The sequence below is a fragment of the Hoplias malabaricus genome, chromosome 5, assembly GCF_029633855.1.
Source record: "Hoplias malabaricus isolate fHopMal1 chromosome 5, fHopMal1.hap1, whole genome shotgun sequence".
Classification (NCBI taxonomy): domain Eukaryota; kingdom Metazoa; phylum Chordata; class Actinopteri; order Characiformes; family Erythrinidae; genus Hoplias; species Hoplias malabaricus.
In genome coordinates, this window is record NC_089804.1 from 13,563,119 (window position 1) to 13,581,178 (window position 18,060).

Genomic DNA, 18,060 nt, shown 5'->3' on the forward strand with positions numbered 1-18,060 from the left:
CTAATAATAATAATAATAATAAAAACAGGGTACAAAAGATTCTACCTCAAGACTCACCTTCGTCAGTTTTTACATTGTTCTACAAAACCTTTTGAAGCCTTTGAAAAGTTATTATATATTTACATGCACTCTAATTCATGTTTTGTTATTGAAAATAATTCCACACTAATGAACCAGTGTTTACTGCAGTGATACTCCGCAGGTTTGTACAAAGTTTCAGTCCCTGTAATGGGCTGACAGCTCAACACCATGTTGTCTTTATTGATGTAGGAGAACTGCACTGAACAGGCTGCATTTCCAAAAAAAGCACACAGGCATAAGGATCAGTTTTACATGGTGGAGTGTTCTCAAAGATACTCGCCCTTGCATATAAGCTTGATTACCATGGTTTCAGAAAAGCAGGCCAGGATGAGTTGAACAGCTTCCATTTAGTGCCCCAGCATCAAACACTGCATTGGGATGACCGTGCAGAATCGGTAGCGGGAAATGTTGCTCTCTGCTTCATTATAATGCCTGTGTGTGCGTGTGTGTGTGTGTGTGTGTGTGTGTGTGTGTGTGTGTGTGTGTACGTGAGAAAGAGAGAGAGCAATACAAAAGAGAAAGTGCTCCCCTCTACCAGTTTCCACTCAGAGCAAAAGTACACTCACAGATTCTACCCCCTCCTCTCCCTTGTGATATATAGGACATGAAGGTTTGCTGAGCAAGGGCCTGAACTTGAATTTGAAACAAAAGCACTGCTGTTTTTCCTACGGAGGAGATCTATTCATTGAGCTCAATGCCAGAGCATCCAACGTCTCTAAAGACTTCTACTTCATTTTGTGAGCTTAAAGAATCACATCTGCATTGATTCAATGAGTGTGACAAGTGTGACAGGTGTTTTTTTCAGGGACATCACATTAACACCTAACATAGAGTGTAATCACTGACAAAATTTGGGTGCTAATGGGGAATGAGCTTTGGAAAATTCCTTTCAGTCTTGGTTTATCTTCTCTCTCAAGGTATTTTGTACAAAGTCTTTGATAAAACAGACACAGCAAGCTAAAAAAACTTTCATCCCCCTGCCTGGTTACCGCAGGACTAATGCATGCGGCTGTCAGAACATTGTTCTTTAGTGCTGCAGTGGCCGTTTTGGGCGCTGTTGTTTTGTGCTCTTGTGGGAAAGAGTGCTGATGCTGGCTGCTGGTGATTAATTGTTTACAGGCTGTGAGGCTCTAAGGAGTGCAGTAAAGATTTCTGAAACAGGGACATACATCTTTAGCCCTGGAGGACGGCACGCTAACATGTGTTGGCGATTTCCCTGCTGTACAATGCCTGGGTCAACTCATTAGCTTAGCATTATATTATTCAGGGCTGGTGTATTGTACTCTATATAGAAGTCTGCAGTGCTCTGATCCACCATTTATATTTACATCCGTCCAAATATTTACAGCATTTACACTGTTCATGTTTTTCTTTGGTGTAGAGGAAATCTTGCACTAATTAATTTCCCCCATAAAGTGTTGGATTTACGAAGAGCGTATACTTCACTATTGAAACGGTTATTTAGAGTTGTTTGAGTTGACTTGGTCATTGTCAAGAATCATGATTGTGTGTATTTTTGTGTATTTGTCTGTGCTTATGTGTCATTTTATCCAGTCAAAGTGCCTTTTACCCACTATATTGGTCATAAACTGGTTCATTTGGGGACTACAACTCGTAGAGGATTCTGATAAAATGTCGGGTTTAAATGTGTAGGATGCAAAAAATAGCCCTTTAACTTAGTATCTCTTGAGGTCTCTGAGTTTTTACTATGTAAATGTAGTGGTACATTTTTTAATGATTTTCAATATAATGTTCTGTGAGGGAGCTTCTAGAGGCAGTACACATACTGACGTCTGGTTTCCACCACTGAGAACCTTCCTGAGAACCTTCTCTAGAGCTGCACACTTCACATGAAACCACCTTTCAGATTTTGAATTCCCGTTTATGTTTTTGTAAACCAATAAACAAAATATTCTCATATATAATAAACTAAACATAACTTAGATAATCGTCTGGAAGAATTTATGTCGCAGTATAAAACATGCAAGTAAAACTCCTTTTGGAAAAGCAGAACAAGGTTTGCCAGTCCGAGATTCTCCCACAGATGGGAAATAAATCTCTCAGCCTTTGGACACTGAACATTTATTTTTTGATCAGTCTGATATTCAAACTCTAGAACATTTTGTGCATAAACAAGTCCCCAAACAAAGAACAAACCAAGGTGATCTCAGACTACTCTGCAAAACCTTCTGTTGGAACAGGTAGAATAAATGTTTACCCGTTCTTAATTGGCTCAGCTGCTCTCTGAAAGTGGCCCTTCTCTCTTTCGTGACCTGACCTGGCATAAATCAACACAGCTGAGGTATAGGTGTAGAATGATAACTGGTATACGCTCTTATTTCTTCTCAGAAAAATTAGTCTAAATTTAGGTGAAAATTATTGCACTTTAACCACAATCATTATTATGAATTACTAACTTGATATGAAACCCACTGGTCAATTACTCTATATCCTCAGACTCAGGTTGAGACATCAAGAGGACAGCATTCAATAACTGAACACAGGAGTTTGAGTCTTCTGGATGTGCGCCACCTTAAGAAGGAAGCACGGAATGTGTTGGAGTGCATTAATTGATTGTTTTAATGCAGTAGCTGAGAGACAGGGAAGGAGTGAGGGTGAGTGAAGTAAAGTTAGAGCTTCTGACCTGCACATGGCCGTTCATCCTCTGCAGTACTGCAGATGCTCTCCGCCTCCAAAGGAATACTATCCAATTTGGCAAGACTGGGAGTCAGACCTATTGATGTGGGGAATTATCGGATGCCCTCAATGTGAAAAGAAATTCATCATATTAACAGCGACCAAACCTCAGTACGTGTCTGAAAGCATCTGCTCAGCATACCCATTCAAAATACAAGCCAAAATTTAATGGAGAACACGTCTTAACCCTATAAAACTGTGTGTTTTACAATCATTCTAGTCCCATTAATATTTACTTGACACATAAATGCTACAACAGATTGTTCTACTCCTCCACTCTATGCCACAGTCATACAATTACAACAAACTTTTGCAAGCTCCATTTTTTCTTGCCCTTTGCCAATAAATGCCATGCAGACAAAGCGAAATCACATGAAGAGAAACTGTTCGTGATACAGTGGATTCATCTGCCGTTTTTCACCTCATGTATAGTTAGGTAGCACCTTGAAAATGATCAAAATGTAGGCTGTAGTGTGTGATCCACAGGTTAGACTTCGGTGCTACCACGCATGACAAATCAGCCATTTGTCTTCACTCAACTATCATCCTACTTGTTTTTCACATCCTTCTCCGACATGAGTTACTCAAGCCATTGTGATGTGCGTGGGCCACTGACAAATGAATGGGAAGCAGAAATCAAGCAACAACAGGTTCCAACATGTGGTTGGTGGAAGTACAACAGCAAAGAACATAAAATCTCTGCCTCTCTTTGTACCTCAGCTTTTGTTGAAGGTCCATGTATTTCAAAAGTGTGGGAACAATAAGGCATATTCTCTATGATTTGATAAGTAAACGAGAGATGAAGCATAAAAAGCACAAAAGACATCTTTTAAGGAATGACTTTTTAAATGTATTGCCCTTTAGGAACACTCTGGTGTATCCTAGTTACATTGACATTGTTTATCTCCAGAAAAATGGATGAAAGCTGCTTTTGCATTAACACTACAGAAGATCCTGATTCACCTTGGCTGACTGGACATGGTCAGCTAGACCAGCGTTCCCCTTTTCAGCGTATGCCATGCAACAGCTACAATGACAGCGATTGTTTTCAGTTGGGCTTCTTCGCCCGGCTTTGAGAGGGATCAAACTCTAGCACAGCGCACTGAGCTAAACCAGCACTGCCACGTACACAGCAACATCTGATGTGGTTTAAGAGTATTTACAGGGATTTATGAGCAAGATCTACTCAAAGCGTTTGATCCAACTCAAGATGTGAGGAGCAAGGTGTGTTACTGACAGACTGTGGAAAGGGTGTGGACACTAAAGCAGTGTACCTGATGTCTGACAGTGTTGGACAAAGAGAACAACTGCAGATTTAAAGGAAAAATGTGAAATACACAGGGCCCTGTATTAGCCCTTTGTTGCCCTCAAAATAGATACGATCTGCGGCATTGTTTCTGTCACGGGGTGGCGCTGTTCTGAATTGGTCAGTTATTTTGCTTCTGTTTGCTCTGCTGGAGAAGACAGCAACCATTTTCTAATACTGAACTGCTTTCGCGCCCCTCCAGAACGAGGATAGTGCAGTCATTAACTTCTCTTTTACTGTTAACATGAATGTAAACCATATATCGGCAACCGTGGTTCTTATGTGTGATGCTAAGATGGTGGCATGGCTTTTATTTGAAGTTTGAGTATCATATACCTGTATGATGTCCAGGGACTGGACAATGAAACTGAAACACCTGGTTTTAGAACACAATAATTTATTAGTATGGTGTAGGGCCTCCTTTTGCGGCCAATACAGCGTCAATTCTTCTTGGGAATGACTTATACAAGTCCTGCACAGTGCTCAGAGGGATTTTAAGCCATTCTTCTTGCAGGATAGTGGCCAGGTCACTACGTGATGCTGGTGGAGGAAAACGTTTCCTGACTCGCTCCTCCAAAACACCCCAAAGTGGCTCAATAATATTTAGATCTGGTGACTGTGCAGGCCATGGGAGATGTTCAACTTCACTTTCATGTTCATCAAACCAATCTTTCACCAGTCTTGCTGTGTGTATTGGTGCATTGTCGTCCTGATACACGGCACCGCCTTCAGGACACAATGTTTGAACCATTAGATGCACATGGTCTTACTGGTGCAATGTGCAGTTAATGAAGATTGGCCACCAGGCTGCTCCAATTTAGCCATGAAACCTCCCACACTACAATGACAGGTGTTTCAGTTTCATTGTCTAACCCCTGTACTTTATATAGTTACATTATACACAGAGTAGGCAGTAGCTACTTTATTTAAATCGTTCCTTTATATTTCATGATACCGAAATAACACGTAAATGTTCAACCCATAGACATCCCACATCTCCCGGATGGTCCAGGTGTCTTCTACATTTTAATATGGGCTCCCTGATGCCCTCAAATGATACACAATCTTCTGCAAATCAACCGTTAATTGAAAGCCTGCAACTGAGAGACAGCATGAGAGAGTGAGGTACGCGCACACACACGCACCCACACACCAGCAGTGTGAGAGAATGACAATGAACAGTCTCTCTTGTGCTTATTAGACCTATGTGGGTTCCCTCTGGGCGGGGTTTCACAGGTTCATTCTCTTTCTCACTGTTAATGCTACCTCCCAGAAATGAGTTTTCGCAGAGTGGGATGTCTACATATAGTAGAACATATGGGACCCCGATTGCAAGGTGGTATTCTGTACACTGTTTAAAGGAGTAGTGTGCTTTTAAAAAAAAAGTCATCAGGAAAATGATGACTGTGCAGAATGCATACTTCATTCATTCATTCATTATCTGTAAGCGCTTATCCAGTTCAGGGTCGTGGTGGGTCCAGAGCCTACCTGGAATCATTGGGCACAAGGCGGGAATACACCCTGGAGTCAGTCCTTCACAGGGCGACACACACATTCACTCACACCTACGTACACTTTTGAGTCGCTAATCCACCTACCAGCGTGTCTTTTTGGACTGTGGGAGGAAACCGGAGCACCCGGAGGAAACCCACACAGACACAGGGAGAACACACCACACTCCTCACAGACAGTCACCTGGAGGAAACCCACGCAGACACAGGGAGAACACACCACACTCCTCACAGACAGTCACCCGGAGGAAACCCACACAGACACACGGAGAACACATCAACTCCTCACAGACAGTCACCCGGAGGAAACCCACGCAGACACAGGGAGAACACACCACACTCCTCACAGACAGTCACCCGGAGGAAACCCACACAGACACAGGGAGAACACACCACCTCCTCACAGACAGTCACCCGGAGGAAACCCACACAGACACAGGAAGAACACACCAACTCCTCACAGACAGTCACCCAGAGGAAACCCACACAGACACAGGGAGAACACACCACTCCTCACAGACAGTCACTCGGAGGAAACCCACACGGACACGGAGAATGCATACTTGCACTCTTAAAATTAAAGGTGCTACAAAAGTTCCTACAAAATTTGCGATTCCATAGAAGAACCACTTTTAGTTCCATTGCTAATATGTTAATTGGTAAAGTACTTTAAGACAGAGTGGTGGATTTTTAAACCTTTAAAAAGGTTCTTCACACACGAATTTCTTAAACAAAAATGTCTGTTTACGGAATCAAAAGTGGTTCTTCAAACTACATAGCGCTAATCAAACATGGGGTAATACATTTCTCACTTCCTACTTTTATCGGCTGTGCAAAATAGCCTCTCTGGTCTAAACCACATCTGTTAATGTGTTTGTACCACGCCTGCATCTGCATCCTGTCACAGTGTAATGAACTGTACTACATCCTGTCAAATTAAACAATCTTGGGTTTGTAAGTAATCTCAAACAGACTTTCTTATATTGTATAACATACCATCACCTTTAAAATGGGGCTGAGGTATGCTGCACAGTTATAACAGCATCAGCCTGATTTTTGTCATCAAAATATTCCGCAGCACCAATATCTATTCGCTAGTAATTTGCAAAATTAGAATCCCCACTAATGCACCAATAAATGGCTAACAGCAACCTGAAGGGTTAAATGTCACATTAGCACTAACAGGGACCGGACTTCTGGCAGCGGGCCACGACCTAAGCAGAGTTCCAGAGAGGAGCTGAGGTACGTACGAAACACAGCGAGGCCTGATTTCAGTGAATGATGGAGGAATTTCAGAGCACAGGAAATCTCCTTCAGATGGAGAACAATGATGAGCAGGCAGCCTCAGAGGACACCACTTGATCTGGAGGGGTTTCTCCCTTTCATCTTCTTCTTCTTTCCAGCTGTCTGTCTCTCCTTTGTTCTTTTTTACGGTCTCTATCCCTCTGTCTTTCTCCCTTGTCATTCATAGTGTTTTTTAACAACTGTGTTTTTTTTCTATTTTAAAATCTAGGCCTCTTGTCAACATGAAGACTCCTTCTCTCTCACAGTTCCAAGCCGTCTCTCTATCCTCAGCTGAGCTGCTCTGTCACCTCTGTGAAACCGTAAAAAAAAATTCTGCTCTCTAGCTCTCTCTCACACACACACAAAACACCTGCCAAAGGCTGGAGATACATCTCTCTCTCTCTCTCTCTCTCTCTCTCTCTCTCTCTCTCTAAAAGCAGTCACAAAGGTACTTCTTCAGTTGTCAGACCCTTTAGTCTTTGAATACTGCTCCTAATTCACATTCTTCACAATCCTGTTGTGATTGTTATGTTTTAATCTAACAGGAGTGGTTTAGGAAAGGAATCATTGTTGACCAATGTACTGTTCTATATGGTGCCATCCTTAACCCAACAAAGCATTGTTTAATACCCATTCCCATACTAACAATATGTAATGAGATGTCAGTACCTGGGACATGTACCTTTATCTTTTCACCCATTATGTGGTAAAACTGTGTAGTATCTTCTCCCACCTCTAGTGTTAAACACAAAAAAACCTTCACCTCCTGAAGGAGCGAGATTAACCCTGAAAATAACAAGCATGTTGGGATTCACACCTGTATGTTCTCTAATGGCCTAGGGCTGCTTGTTTAGATGTAGAAGTCAGAAAGAGAAGCAATTCTGTGTAGGGATTTGCTAATGTGGGTGTGTGTGTGTGTGTGAGAGAGAGAGCTTGGCCACACTGCCTTGTTTTACATTCTCCCCCTCTCTCATTCCAAGGTGACCCCTCAGAACGTCTCTGGGTTTTTGATGCCTCTGGTAGTGATTAAATTCCTCATGAAAAAAAGAACAAAAAAAAGGGGAAGAAAAAAAATCTTTGAAAAATTCATCGGCCTTCTCGTGCCCCCCGGATAAAAATTACAGTGTACACTCAGGAGAAACAAACAAAAGGAGGAACCAAACGTGCTGATGAATAGCTTAATCAGTAGTGCAGCATTGCATACTAACATCAGCATCATCATCAAAGAATATAAATGCGCATACTACACAACACCATTTACCTTCACAAACCTTCAGGCCTGCACACAGAGGCCATAAATCAGCCTGCTGACACTGGGCTAATGATGTATTTACAAATACCTAAGACATGGCAGCAGATCCTATGTGACAATTTGAGCCTGGTGTCAATTTTGTTATGCACCACTGTATTGTTTTGAATGTTTAGCAATGAAAATATTCAGCCACAGTTAAAATTCAGAGACAGTCAAAAAGGAGAGTATTGTGTATTTATCAGCCTTCAACGAAGATATGAAACTGTTTAAAATGTCTGTACTGTTATCTTATCTACACCTTTCCCATAGTAATGAGACTATTTATTTATAGTTTAATATGTCAACAACTTTATCAGTTTCTAAATATGGCTCAATGTATGTTCCAGTGGGTTAATCTCAACAAATAAAACAAAAGCATGCGATTAAACTTGTAGTAAAATGTCTTAGGGCGGCACGGTGGTGCAGTAGGTGGTGTCGCAGTCACACAGCTCCAGGGGCCCGGAGGTTGTGGGTTCGATTCCCGCTCAGGGTGACTGTCTGTGAGCAGTGTGGTGTGTTCTCCCTGTGTCCGCGTGGGTTTCCTCCGGGTGACTGTCTGTGAGGAGTGTGGTATGTTCTATCTGTGTCTGTGTTGGTTTACTCCGGGTGACTGTCTGTGAGGAGTGTGGTATGTTCTATCTGTGTCTGTGTTGGTTTACTCCGGGTGACTGTCTGTGAGGAGTGTGGTGTGTCCGCGTGGGTTTCCTCCGGGTGCTCCGGTTTCCTCCCACAGTCCAAAAACACACGTTGGTAGGTGGATTGACGACTCAAAAGTGTCCGCAGGTGTGAGTGAATGTGTGTGTTGCCCTGTGAAGGACTGGCGCCCCCTCCAGGGTGTATTCCTGCCTTGCACCCAATGATTCCAGGTAGGCTCTGGACCCCCTGCGACCCTGAACTGGATAAGGGTTACAGATAATAAATGAATGAACTGGATAAAATATCCTATTTAAGTTTGTTCCCTATAGAGGAAAGTCATTAAATTTCACAAATCAGGCAGTTTAATGGAGGCAGTTTTGTACCCAAACTTTTGATACATGTGCTTTCATTTCATCTCATCTCTCTCTCTCTCTCTCTCTCTCTCTCTCTTTCTCACACACACACACCTGTTGTCAGGCAGACAGCTGACCTTTGATAGCCTGCCACAACTAGCGGAGCATGTTTTGTTACTGTTTAGCTGAGCGAGGTCAGAGATCCCGGTGTGAAGCAGCAGTGTGAGCAAGCACTTTCAGGATATTTTATGCATGTGTGTGTGTTCCGCTCCTGTTAGACCTGTCTGTCTGTCTATCTGTCTGTCTATTCGTCGGTCAATGTGGCTCTCCCGCCTGCTCCCTTAGCCAACCCTCATCAGCTGCCATGGCAACAAGCCTACATTAAACATTCTAATTTTTCCCCCCGCCACAATCCAATCAGATGGACAATCCCTTTCATCCCTTCCTTAACCTGTAACTCCTGTCTGCACCATAATGAGCCAGCAAATGTGGGAGAGATTAGCTATTCACCACCACCACATAGGACACTGTACTTCAGAGGAAAGGCCCAGCTCAAACAGCCTCTAGCAAAGTCATAAAATGAAGCAGCGGCTCATTTGAAACAAATGTAATCAGTTACACATCCCCATGCACACCATCAAGAGTATACAGATATGAATTAAACATCTGGGACGAGCAGAAACCTGCTGCAGCCGAAAGGGCTCAATCAGTAACTCCGCTGTGTGAAATCTGGTTAACGTCAGGTCACTTCAGGTTATACACAAACTCATAGTGTCAGAAACGTTTTAGCATCTCTGTCCGTTTAAAACAGGGAATCCGTTTACTCTACTGACAGTGTGCTACACTGCACCTGAGAGCTTATTAACAGGAGACAGGTAACTTAAAAATTCACAGCATCTCTGAACTCAGCACTACACTATTTTTATTACTTAGGTTTGCAGTGATAAATGTGGCATCCCTTTTAATAGTCCTTTCGTTAATGGGTGTTTAAGAAAGCATGACGCACAATCAGCATCAGCAATGCTGTGCAACAGTGTTATATTACCCAGGTCCTGGACTCCCAAGGTCTGAACTGAGTGAAACCTACATGTGCAGGCGCGCATACCTGTATACACACACACACACACACACACACACACACACCACTGTACTGAGAGGTTTAAAATTTAAACTGAGAATGATCCACCACCAAAATCAGACCTGCTCTGTGTTGTGGTCCTGTGGAGCTCCTGACCACTGAAGAACAGGGAGAAAGGGAGAAACAAAGTATACAGAGCAACAGATGGACTACACTTTTTAATTACAGAACTACAGTGCTCCTGAAAGCTCAGTGGAGCTAAGAGAGTGTAGAAACTACAAGGCGGTCATAATGTTATGGCTATTTGCTGTATATTCTGTATATTGATAAGTGAAACATTGACTTATGAATGAATCAACTTACGAATTTTCCGAAATACGAGCTTTCGCCACCCGCCACTAGGTGGCCCAGCGAGCGTTCAGTTCCCGTGGTTATCTTGCCGTGCATCTGGTTTTTTTGTAGCATTGTAGCATTAAGTGAGTAGCAAATAAGTTAAGTTAAGCGATAGAGCACGAAATGAAAAACTCCCCCAATCTTCTCCGCCTCCAGCATCATCATTAAAACACTTAATAGAACAGGTTTATTTCTTTAAATTCTCTTTTATTATGTATTATTCTTTTTGGACATTGTTTGTTATTTATAAAGTATATTTTTCTTATTTAAAAAAACGTAAAAAAATTTGTTGTGTTTTTTGGGGGGCTGGAACAGATTAATAGTATTTCAATTCATTTTAATGGGGAAAATTTTGTTAATATATTTATTGAATCTCTTTCATGTGTTGGAGCATGATTCAGTAGGAAGGTCGTTTCATTTCACAGTTTATTTGCACATAGCAGATATGACTCTCTCTTGTCCCGAGTCTTTAGACCAGTCCTACCTCTCCTTTGTTAAATTAAAAAATACAGTATGTGCTTTCTGGCATGGCTGCCCTCTAAAGAACCTGACAAACCTTGTCCCAACCCAGTAAACACCTGACCCTTCACTGACCTTTTGTAAACAATCTTTAGGTCCCGCCATTCCAAGAAGCTACACATCTTGGGCTTTCGGGCCAGGACGGTCTGTACCAACTCCCGTGTGATCTTCTTCTTCTCCTTATCGGACAGGGGAACGTACCATTTCTGCAGGCGCAGCTTCCCTTGCCTGCTGAAAAGCAGCATGAACTGCATCTGGGGTGAAGACAAAAGAGTGTGTGGTGATATAGGGCAAATTTATCAATGTATATAAAGACTCGGACACACAGCCACAGTGCACTGGTAGTACTGTGTTTAAAAACTAAAACTCAGCATGCAGTGAATTTTTCTCAGCATTCGACATAACACACCATACAATGGCAGGTAATCAGGACTAATTACACTCTCCTTTTCTATCATGCAGGAAGCTGGATGATGTTCTTTAAACACAGATGATATACTTAGAAAAATATAGTTTATCACAATAACAATAAAATATCGGCATGCTGACCACACCTAGAGGGAAGATATGTAAGTGGCAGCATCGATTTGAATTAAGTGGACGGGGCTCTGATGGAAGGTAAACAATGGCAGAAGAGAGAAATGGGAGAAGGAGCAAACTTGGGAGGGGGGAGAGAGAGAGAGAGAGAGAGAGAGAGAGAGAGAGAGAGAGAGAGAGAGAGAGAGAAAGAAAGAGAGAGAGAGAGAAAGAAAGAGAGAGAGAGAAAGAAAGAGAGAGAAAAAAAGAGAGAAAGAAAGAGCAAGAGAGAGAGAGAGAGAGCACGGGAGAGAGAAAGAGAGAGAGAGAAAGAGAGAGAAAGAGCAAGAGAGAGAGAAAGAGCAAGAGAGAGAGAGAGAGAAAGAGAGAAAGAGAGAAAGACAGAGAGAGAGCAAGAGAGAGAGAGAGAAAGAGCAAGAGAGAGAAAGAGAGAGAGAGAGAAAGAGCGAAAGAGGGAAAGAGAGAGAAAGAGAAAGAGAGAGAGAGAGAGAAAGAGTGTGGGGGTGTAGAGTAAAAGTATTATCTTTAGCCCGTACACCCTGAAGCAAAAGAGGATGATCACTTCCCCATGACAAACCCACTTATCAAACACTGATCAACCATGAGACCTGGATTACCGAGCACCAGCTACACTAATATTGACCTTAACAACGAAGTAGAGAAGCCATAACCCACAAAGTAAACCATTCCCAAGTTGGTGTTCGTTTAACACAGCAGCACATACTTGACGCCTGACGCATACAACATTTAATACTTAATTCGCTTAAAATCCTGTGACTGTCAGAACAAAACCTTGTATCTCTGACAAAGACTCGTGGTGTCAACGATGTAAAGTATATGGCAGCCCAAGTGGAGCAGATTGTTAAACATGAGCAAGTGTGTGAAGGAGGGAGGGAGTGTAGGAGTAAATGAGCTACAAGCCAGCTCCATGCGGTACTTAATGTCTAAAACATTAAACTGTTCATAAAAAGAAAAAGCATTAGTAAATACAAATAATAATAACAATTCTAAGTCATTCTGAGCCATTTAACTGGTCTCTTCCTCATCACATTTTGACACAGCCTCTGGTACAAATGGAGATACAAATCATGCTTCAACAGCAATTCAGAGACTATATTTCCAAAGGATTGTAGAGATCTCTTATAATAGGAAGCTTATTTGACTACTTGATAGTGAACAGACGTACACACAGTTTTTATAATCTCCATAAAAATCAAATGAGAGGCACCAGAGCTACAGGTCACCATCTTTGATGCCAAGTTGTCTATATAAGTGCAACCATGTTCTCTGGAGGGATGGAGCTACATTCAGGACCAGAATTTATGATCCAGCGTTAGTACCTAATGTCACTACAGAGCTTGTGTCTGTAAGCAATCAAATTCTCAAAGACAGAAATGCTCCGAATCCTAGCGTATTATATCTTTTCAGGAGAGCAGAAGCTGATACGGCAAAAAGAGGAGACAAACTAACATTGAATTCCCTTAATTCCAGCAGAAAGGTTGGATAAGTAATGTTAACTAGCCCTAAAAGTTCAACAAATGAATGAAACCCTCAATAACTAAACTCTTTTAATCAATATCACAGATTTAGAGGTTCTGTAGAGAATAAATGCCCTAAAGCCTTAAATGTGACTTAGATGAAAATATACCTCCAGTGAAAGTTAAGAAGTTATTTCCTTCTCCTGTAAAATTACCGTGTTGGATATATATTCTTCTTTGGACTGCAACAATATGCAGTTAGTCCCTTCCCTGATCTACCCTGACCTCTCTGACACTTGACTGCAGCTTATAAGTCCCGCCCCATAAGCTGACAGGATTGGTTCCTTAGATATGTGATGTAAAAGACCCTGGCTTTCTGAATTTGCGTGTTTAAAGAGTTTCAGGAACACTGCGGTTTCTAAGTCGAAATGCTCAGCCATTGACTGTTTATTTTGCTTTTGATACAAATTCTAGAGTATAAACAACACCACACACATGTTACACAGATAAAAAAAGGGTGAAGGGGTCTTTAAAATGAATGAGGTAATCTGATTCCTGGACATTTCAGAGTTCTGCTAACTTATACAGGTTTACGAAAGCAAAGACTACACACATGTATTAGGGCTGCTGGTCCTCCCAATGAAACAACTGTTATTTTTTATGTAATAAGAAAAAAACATTACAATCCGGTACGCTTTGAATACCTAAATAAATATGAACTGAATTCTGCGGGAGACTGTAGCTCATACTGAATGTATCTGTGATCTTGGGATAAGTTATTCCTGACAGGGCGCGACACAGCTCTGTCTCTCTCTCTTTCATAACAACACCACAGTGATAAAGTGATTTTGTTTTAGCCTCGTGTTCAGAAAGAAGACTTTCTGTAAGAGTCTCTGTAAAACACAATTAAAAGCAATAACGTGATTTACATTGAGCAAAAGCGGCACATGGTCACATTTTCACGGGTAAACAAGGCAAGGCACTGCTTCTCCTCCGTGTAGTAACAGAGGAAACCTGAGATAACCCGGCGCCGATATAAACCAGGCTAATTATCTTCATTTATATTACTCACGTTACGTTGCGCCAGCGTCAGGTTCAATGATGTAACGTTAAGCGACTCTAACGGTCGGAGACTTTTATAAAACAACGGCAATTCTTGTCCGTTTAATATCCTCAAGCGCTCAGCAAGTACATGAACCAAAAACACGACGTACCATTAAGTGCGAGAACTCAACAACTCCCCCGAGGACCGTTTACCATGCCCCGCTTCTCCCGCACCGTTAATTTCAGAGTTCAGTATCGATCCTCCGTGTTTCCCCTTCGCGATTTCTGCCTGACAGATACACAAAACCGTCAGCTGACCTCTCTCCTCTCATTGGCTTACGGACTCGCTTCGAGCGATTTCATTGGTTAAAAATATCCGTTAATTCCGCCTATCACGAAAATCAGCGGTAGGACTGGCTCGGGTGTGCTTCAGGTTCCCTCCCTTACGTCACGCCTCCTGCAAATGTTGGATGAATCTAAATGTCTCCATGCTCCCTACGTAGCGCACTGTAGTCAAGAAACAAGGGCTTTTACGCCAACACACTCAATCATATGTCTGATAGAAAGCATTTCATGTACAGGTAGTAGCTGCTTGTCTCCAATGTCTACAATTTTAGGCGCACTATTTGTGTGCAGAAATCAAAGCTCCCTGACCTGTTATAGTGCACTATGTAGGAGGTAGGGAGCAATAAGAGATTGGACCGTTGTTTGAAGGATAATTGTGCGGGTCCATTGCTCGGGGCTGTGTGAGAAATTAGAGAGCAGAGCTGTCAGTTATGTGCAGCAAAAGGTCACTAAAAGCATTAGACTAATCTCCAGTGTATTAACGCTGTTGGTAAACACAGAGGAATAAGTCTGTCTGCGCATTAGCAATAAAAAGATTATCTAGTAATAGTTATTAAACTCTCTCTCCCTCTCTTTCTCTCTATAGGACTGTAGGACTGTGAGAAGAAACCGTTTTTAAACATCAATTATATATATATATATATATATATATATATATATATATATATATATATATATATATATATATATATATATATATATATATATATATATACACACCGTTTAAAAAAATATATATATATATATATATATTATTTTTTTAAACGGAGAAAACTAAAAGTTTTTGTTTGTTTGTTTTATTATTTTATTATTATTATTTAAAAAATTTGTCCAGACCAAATGAAATTGTGAACGCAGTAAGTTTAACGGACTATTCCCTTCCAATTTTGCTAACTATACAGGTTCCTCATGGAAAACTGTCCTAAACGAAATAACATCACAGCGCCATCTTGTGGTCCATGCGTTAAAGGCAGCCAAGTAATACTTTATTAACACCGGACCTTTCCCAAGAGGTAATTCTTGTCGGTAGTGTTATAAATGAGTATAGTCAAAGTCCCTAAAGGAATGATTGTCCACCACCTTGGTGACCACCTTCATAATGTTCCCATAAATATCCGCTGTGAACAGCTGAATAGTTTACAGTGCATTCATCAGTTACAGTCTATGTTTAGGTGAGCTGTGGTCACCTGATACAGCAGCACAGGTGTTTAGACTCACCCTCAGGGAATAAAGAGCTCTGCCTAATGTAGAGTATATAATAAAATCATGCATATTGAAGGGCTCATTGCGATGGAAAACAACACTGGCATTTTTTTTTTTTTTGGATAAAAATGTTCTGTTCATTCTCCAGGCCGTACTGTCCATATATGGAAAGCTAAGATAAGGAACTGGATTCATTATGATTGTGACTTCAGGAAACCCATTTACTATTTAGTCTCCAGTGGTCTGGTCCTGCCCACGCAGAGGGAGAAGGAGAGAGCTAGGGAGAAAGAGGGAAAGGTGGTGAAACCGTAGAGTAGTACATTTTGCAGAGTGCTAGAGGGACTGCCCACAGAGAGATAAATGCTACAAGTTTGCTCAAACGCTTTTAGTTGCACTTCCTTTTAGAAACGGCTATTTGTCAGGAGTTAAAAACAGGCAACGCCACTTTGGCTAATGCAGTGTGTGGAGAATGGCCAGGTGTGAGGAAATCGTACATCACCACTTCTATAACATGTGTGGACACACACACATGCACAGTCATTTGTCAAACCAGTGGCTATTCCTCACACTACAGTAGGCCTAATTGTGTGCAGAATTCCTCAATCCTGGCCCTGCTCACAGTCACATTAGGGAACAATGTGGCTTGATTAACTGTTTTTTGTTTTTAATATATATTATTATTATTTATGACATTTAAGATGTTCACAACCTTATTAATAGCCATCTAATAAACATATATTTAAACCATTTCTAAACCTTGTTAAACTAGTCTTATTTTAAAGTGGTATGACTACTACTACTACTAATAAAACATTACATTTATACAGCGCTTTTCAAGAACCCAGAGACACTTACACGTTACAGGTAATGTAGCAACAGACAGACAACATAACAAAGACAACATGAAAAAAAAAATGCAAACATTTATGGCACTGGCAAGTTGAATGTAAGGGAGAATATGTGAGTTTTAAGGTGGGACCAAAAAGAAGACAGAGAGACTGCTGGATTTGTGACGGAAGTGACTCTGGAGAAGGGAAGATTATAAAGGACAAGTGTAATGTGTTGATGCCTGTGGGTGTGGGTGAGAAGGCTGGCTGCTGAGTGGTGGACCATCTGGAGCTTATGGAGATAAGAGGAATTAATACCAGAAAGGAGAGAGTTAATCGAGATGGTTTAAGATGAACGCATGGAAACCCCCAGGTTTCGAACTGTAATAGAAGGAGACACAGTGACATCACTAATAGAGAGATTGAAAGGACTGATTGAGTTGAGAGAAGTCTTTGAACTGATAAGAATAAGTTTCCAAAAGACATGATTCTTAATTATAGAGAGGATCAATTTTGGTGTTGTCTGATTAGCAATGTAAGTCCAGGTTAAAGGCAACAGATGATTTGGCCTAGTGGGGTATGTAAATAATAAACAGCAAGGGTCCCTGCACAGAGCCTTGAGGGACACCTTGTGTAACATTGGATTTGACAGAGCGATAACTAGATAGTATAGAACTGCTGTGGGTGTGTGTTACTGGTTCTCTGTTAAAGGAAAGTGTAATATGAGCCACTCATAAATCGATTAATTCTTCTAACATATACATCTGAGCTTAAATCAGGTCTTCAGAAATGATCTAAAACCCGGTTGCTTCTTCTAAACTAGTGTGACCAGACGTCCTCTTTCACCCAGACATTTTTAGACTTAAAAAATGTCCGTCCGGGATTTTGTTTTTCTAGAGCTTACATAGAATTTCGAGAAGTTTCGTTCACAAACTAGTCCCGCCCTCCCCTACCCTGATTGGTTCACTTGAGTGAGAAGGGGGCGTGGTGAAGTAGCCTAAAATCATCTGATTGGACGGTCTGACTGTAGAGGCACCGTTATTGGTCGATAACCTCCTCTGTAAATATTTAATTGGTCAGTGTGCACGTCAGTAGTCGTCCTCTTTTTCACCATCTCAGATCTGGTCACCCTACCTAAACACATTTCTATCAGTGCTACCCCACTGATTAATAATGAATAAACTGTGTAAAGTTGTGTACGAATACCACTATCTTTCTTATACATTTTATAAGAATTAAAACATGTAATTCTAACCAAACACAAGCTATTTATTTAGCTCATTTTATTTCCCCCAACATCATAATCACAGCTTGCGTTATACAGACACACATAGTAGGGTCCTAGAGGTCCTCTTTTCGCCAGAAATGTCCTCTTTTCTGGACCTAATAAATGCGTAGGGCCGGGAATTCTAAATCTCCAAAACTGTCCAGGATTTTCCCCCCTCTCCCAATTCTTACAATAAGCCCTACTCCCTTT

At 41.3% G+C, this 18,060-nt stretch overlaps 1 protein-coding gene across 4 annotated transcripts in view; it reads right to left on the minus strand.

Moving 5' to 3' along the window:
* LOC136696514 (AP-1 complex subunit sigma-2) overlaps nt 1-14,530 on the minus strand; it is a 37,345-nt gene extending 22,815 nt beyond the window's left edge. For 2 of the 4 annotated variants that reach the window (XM_066670981.1, XM_066670980.1), the window contains exons 1-2: nt 14,379-14,530; nt 11,225-11,403 (exon numbers count right to left, since the gene is read on the minus strand). In XM_066670981.1, the coding sequence (XP_066527078.1) occupies nt 11,225-11,403; nt 14,379-14,381 (182 nt within the window). In that variant the 5' untranslated portion in view covers nt 14,382-14,530. The remainder of the gene's footprint in view (nt 1-11,224; nt 11,404-14,378) is intronic. The other 2 variants (XM_066670982.1, XM_066670983.1) reach the window with 2 other exon arrangements.
* Nucleotides 14,531-18,060: the final 3,530 nt, after the last annotated feature.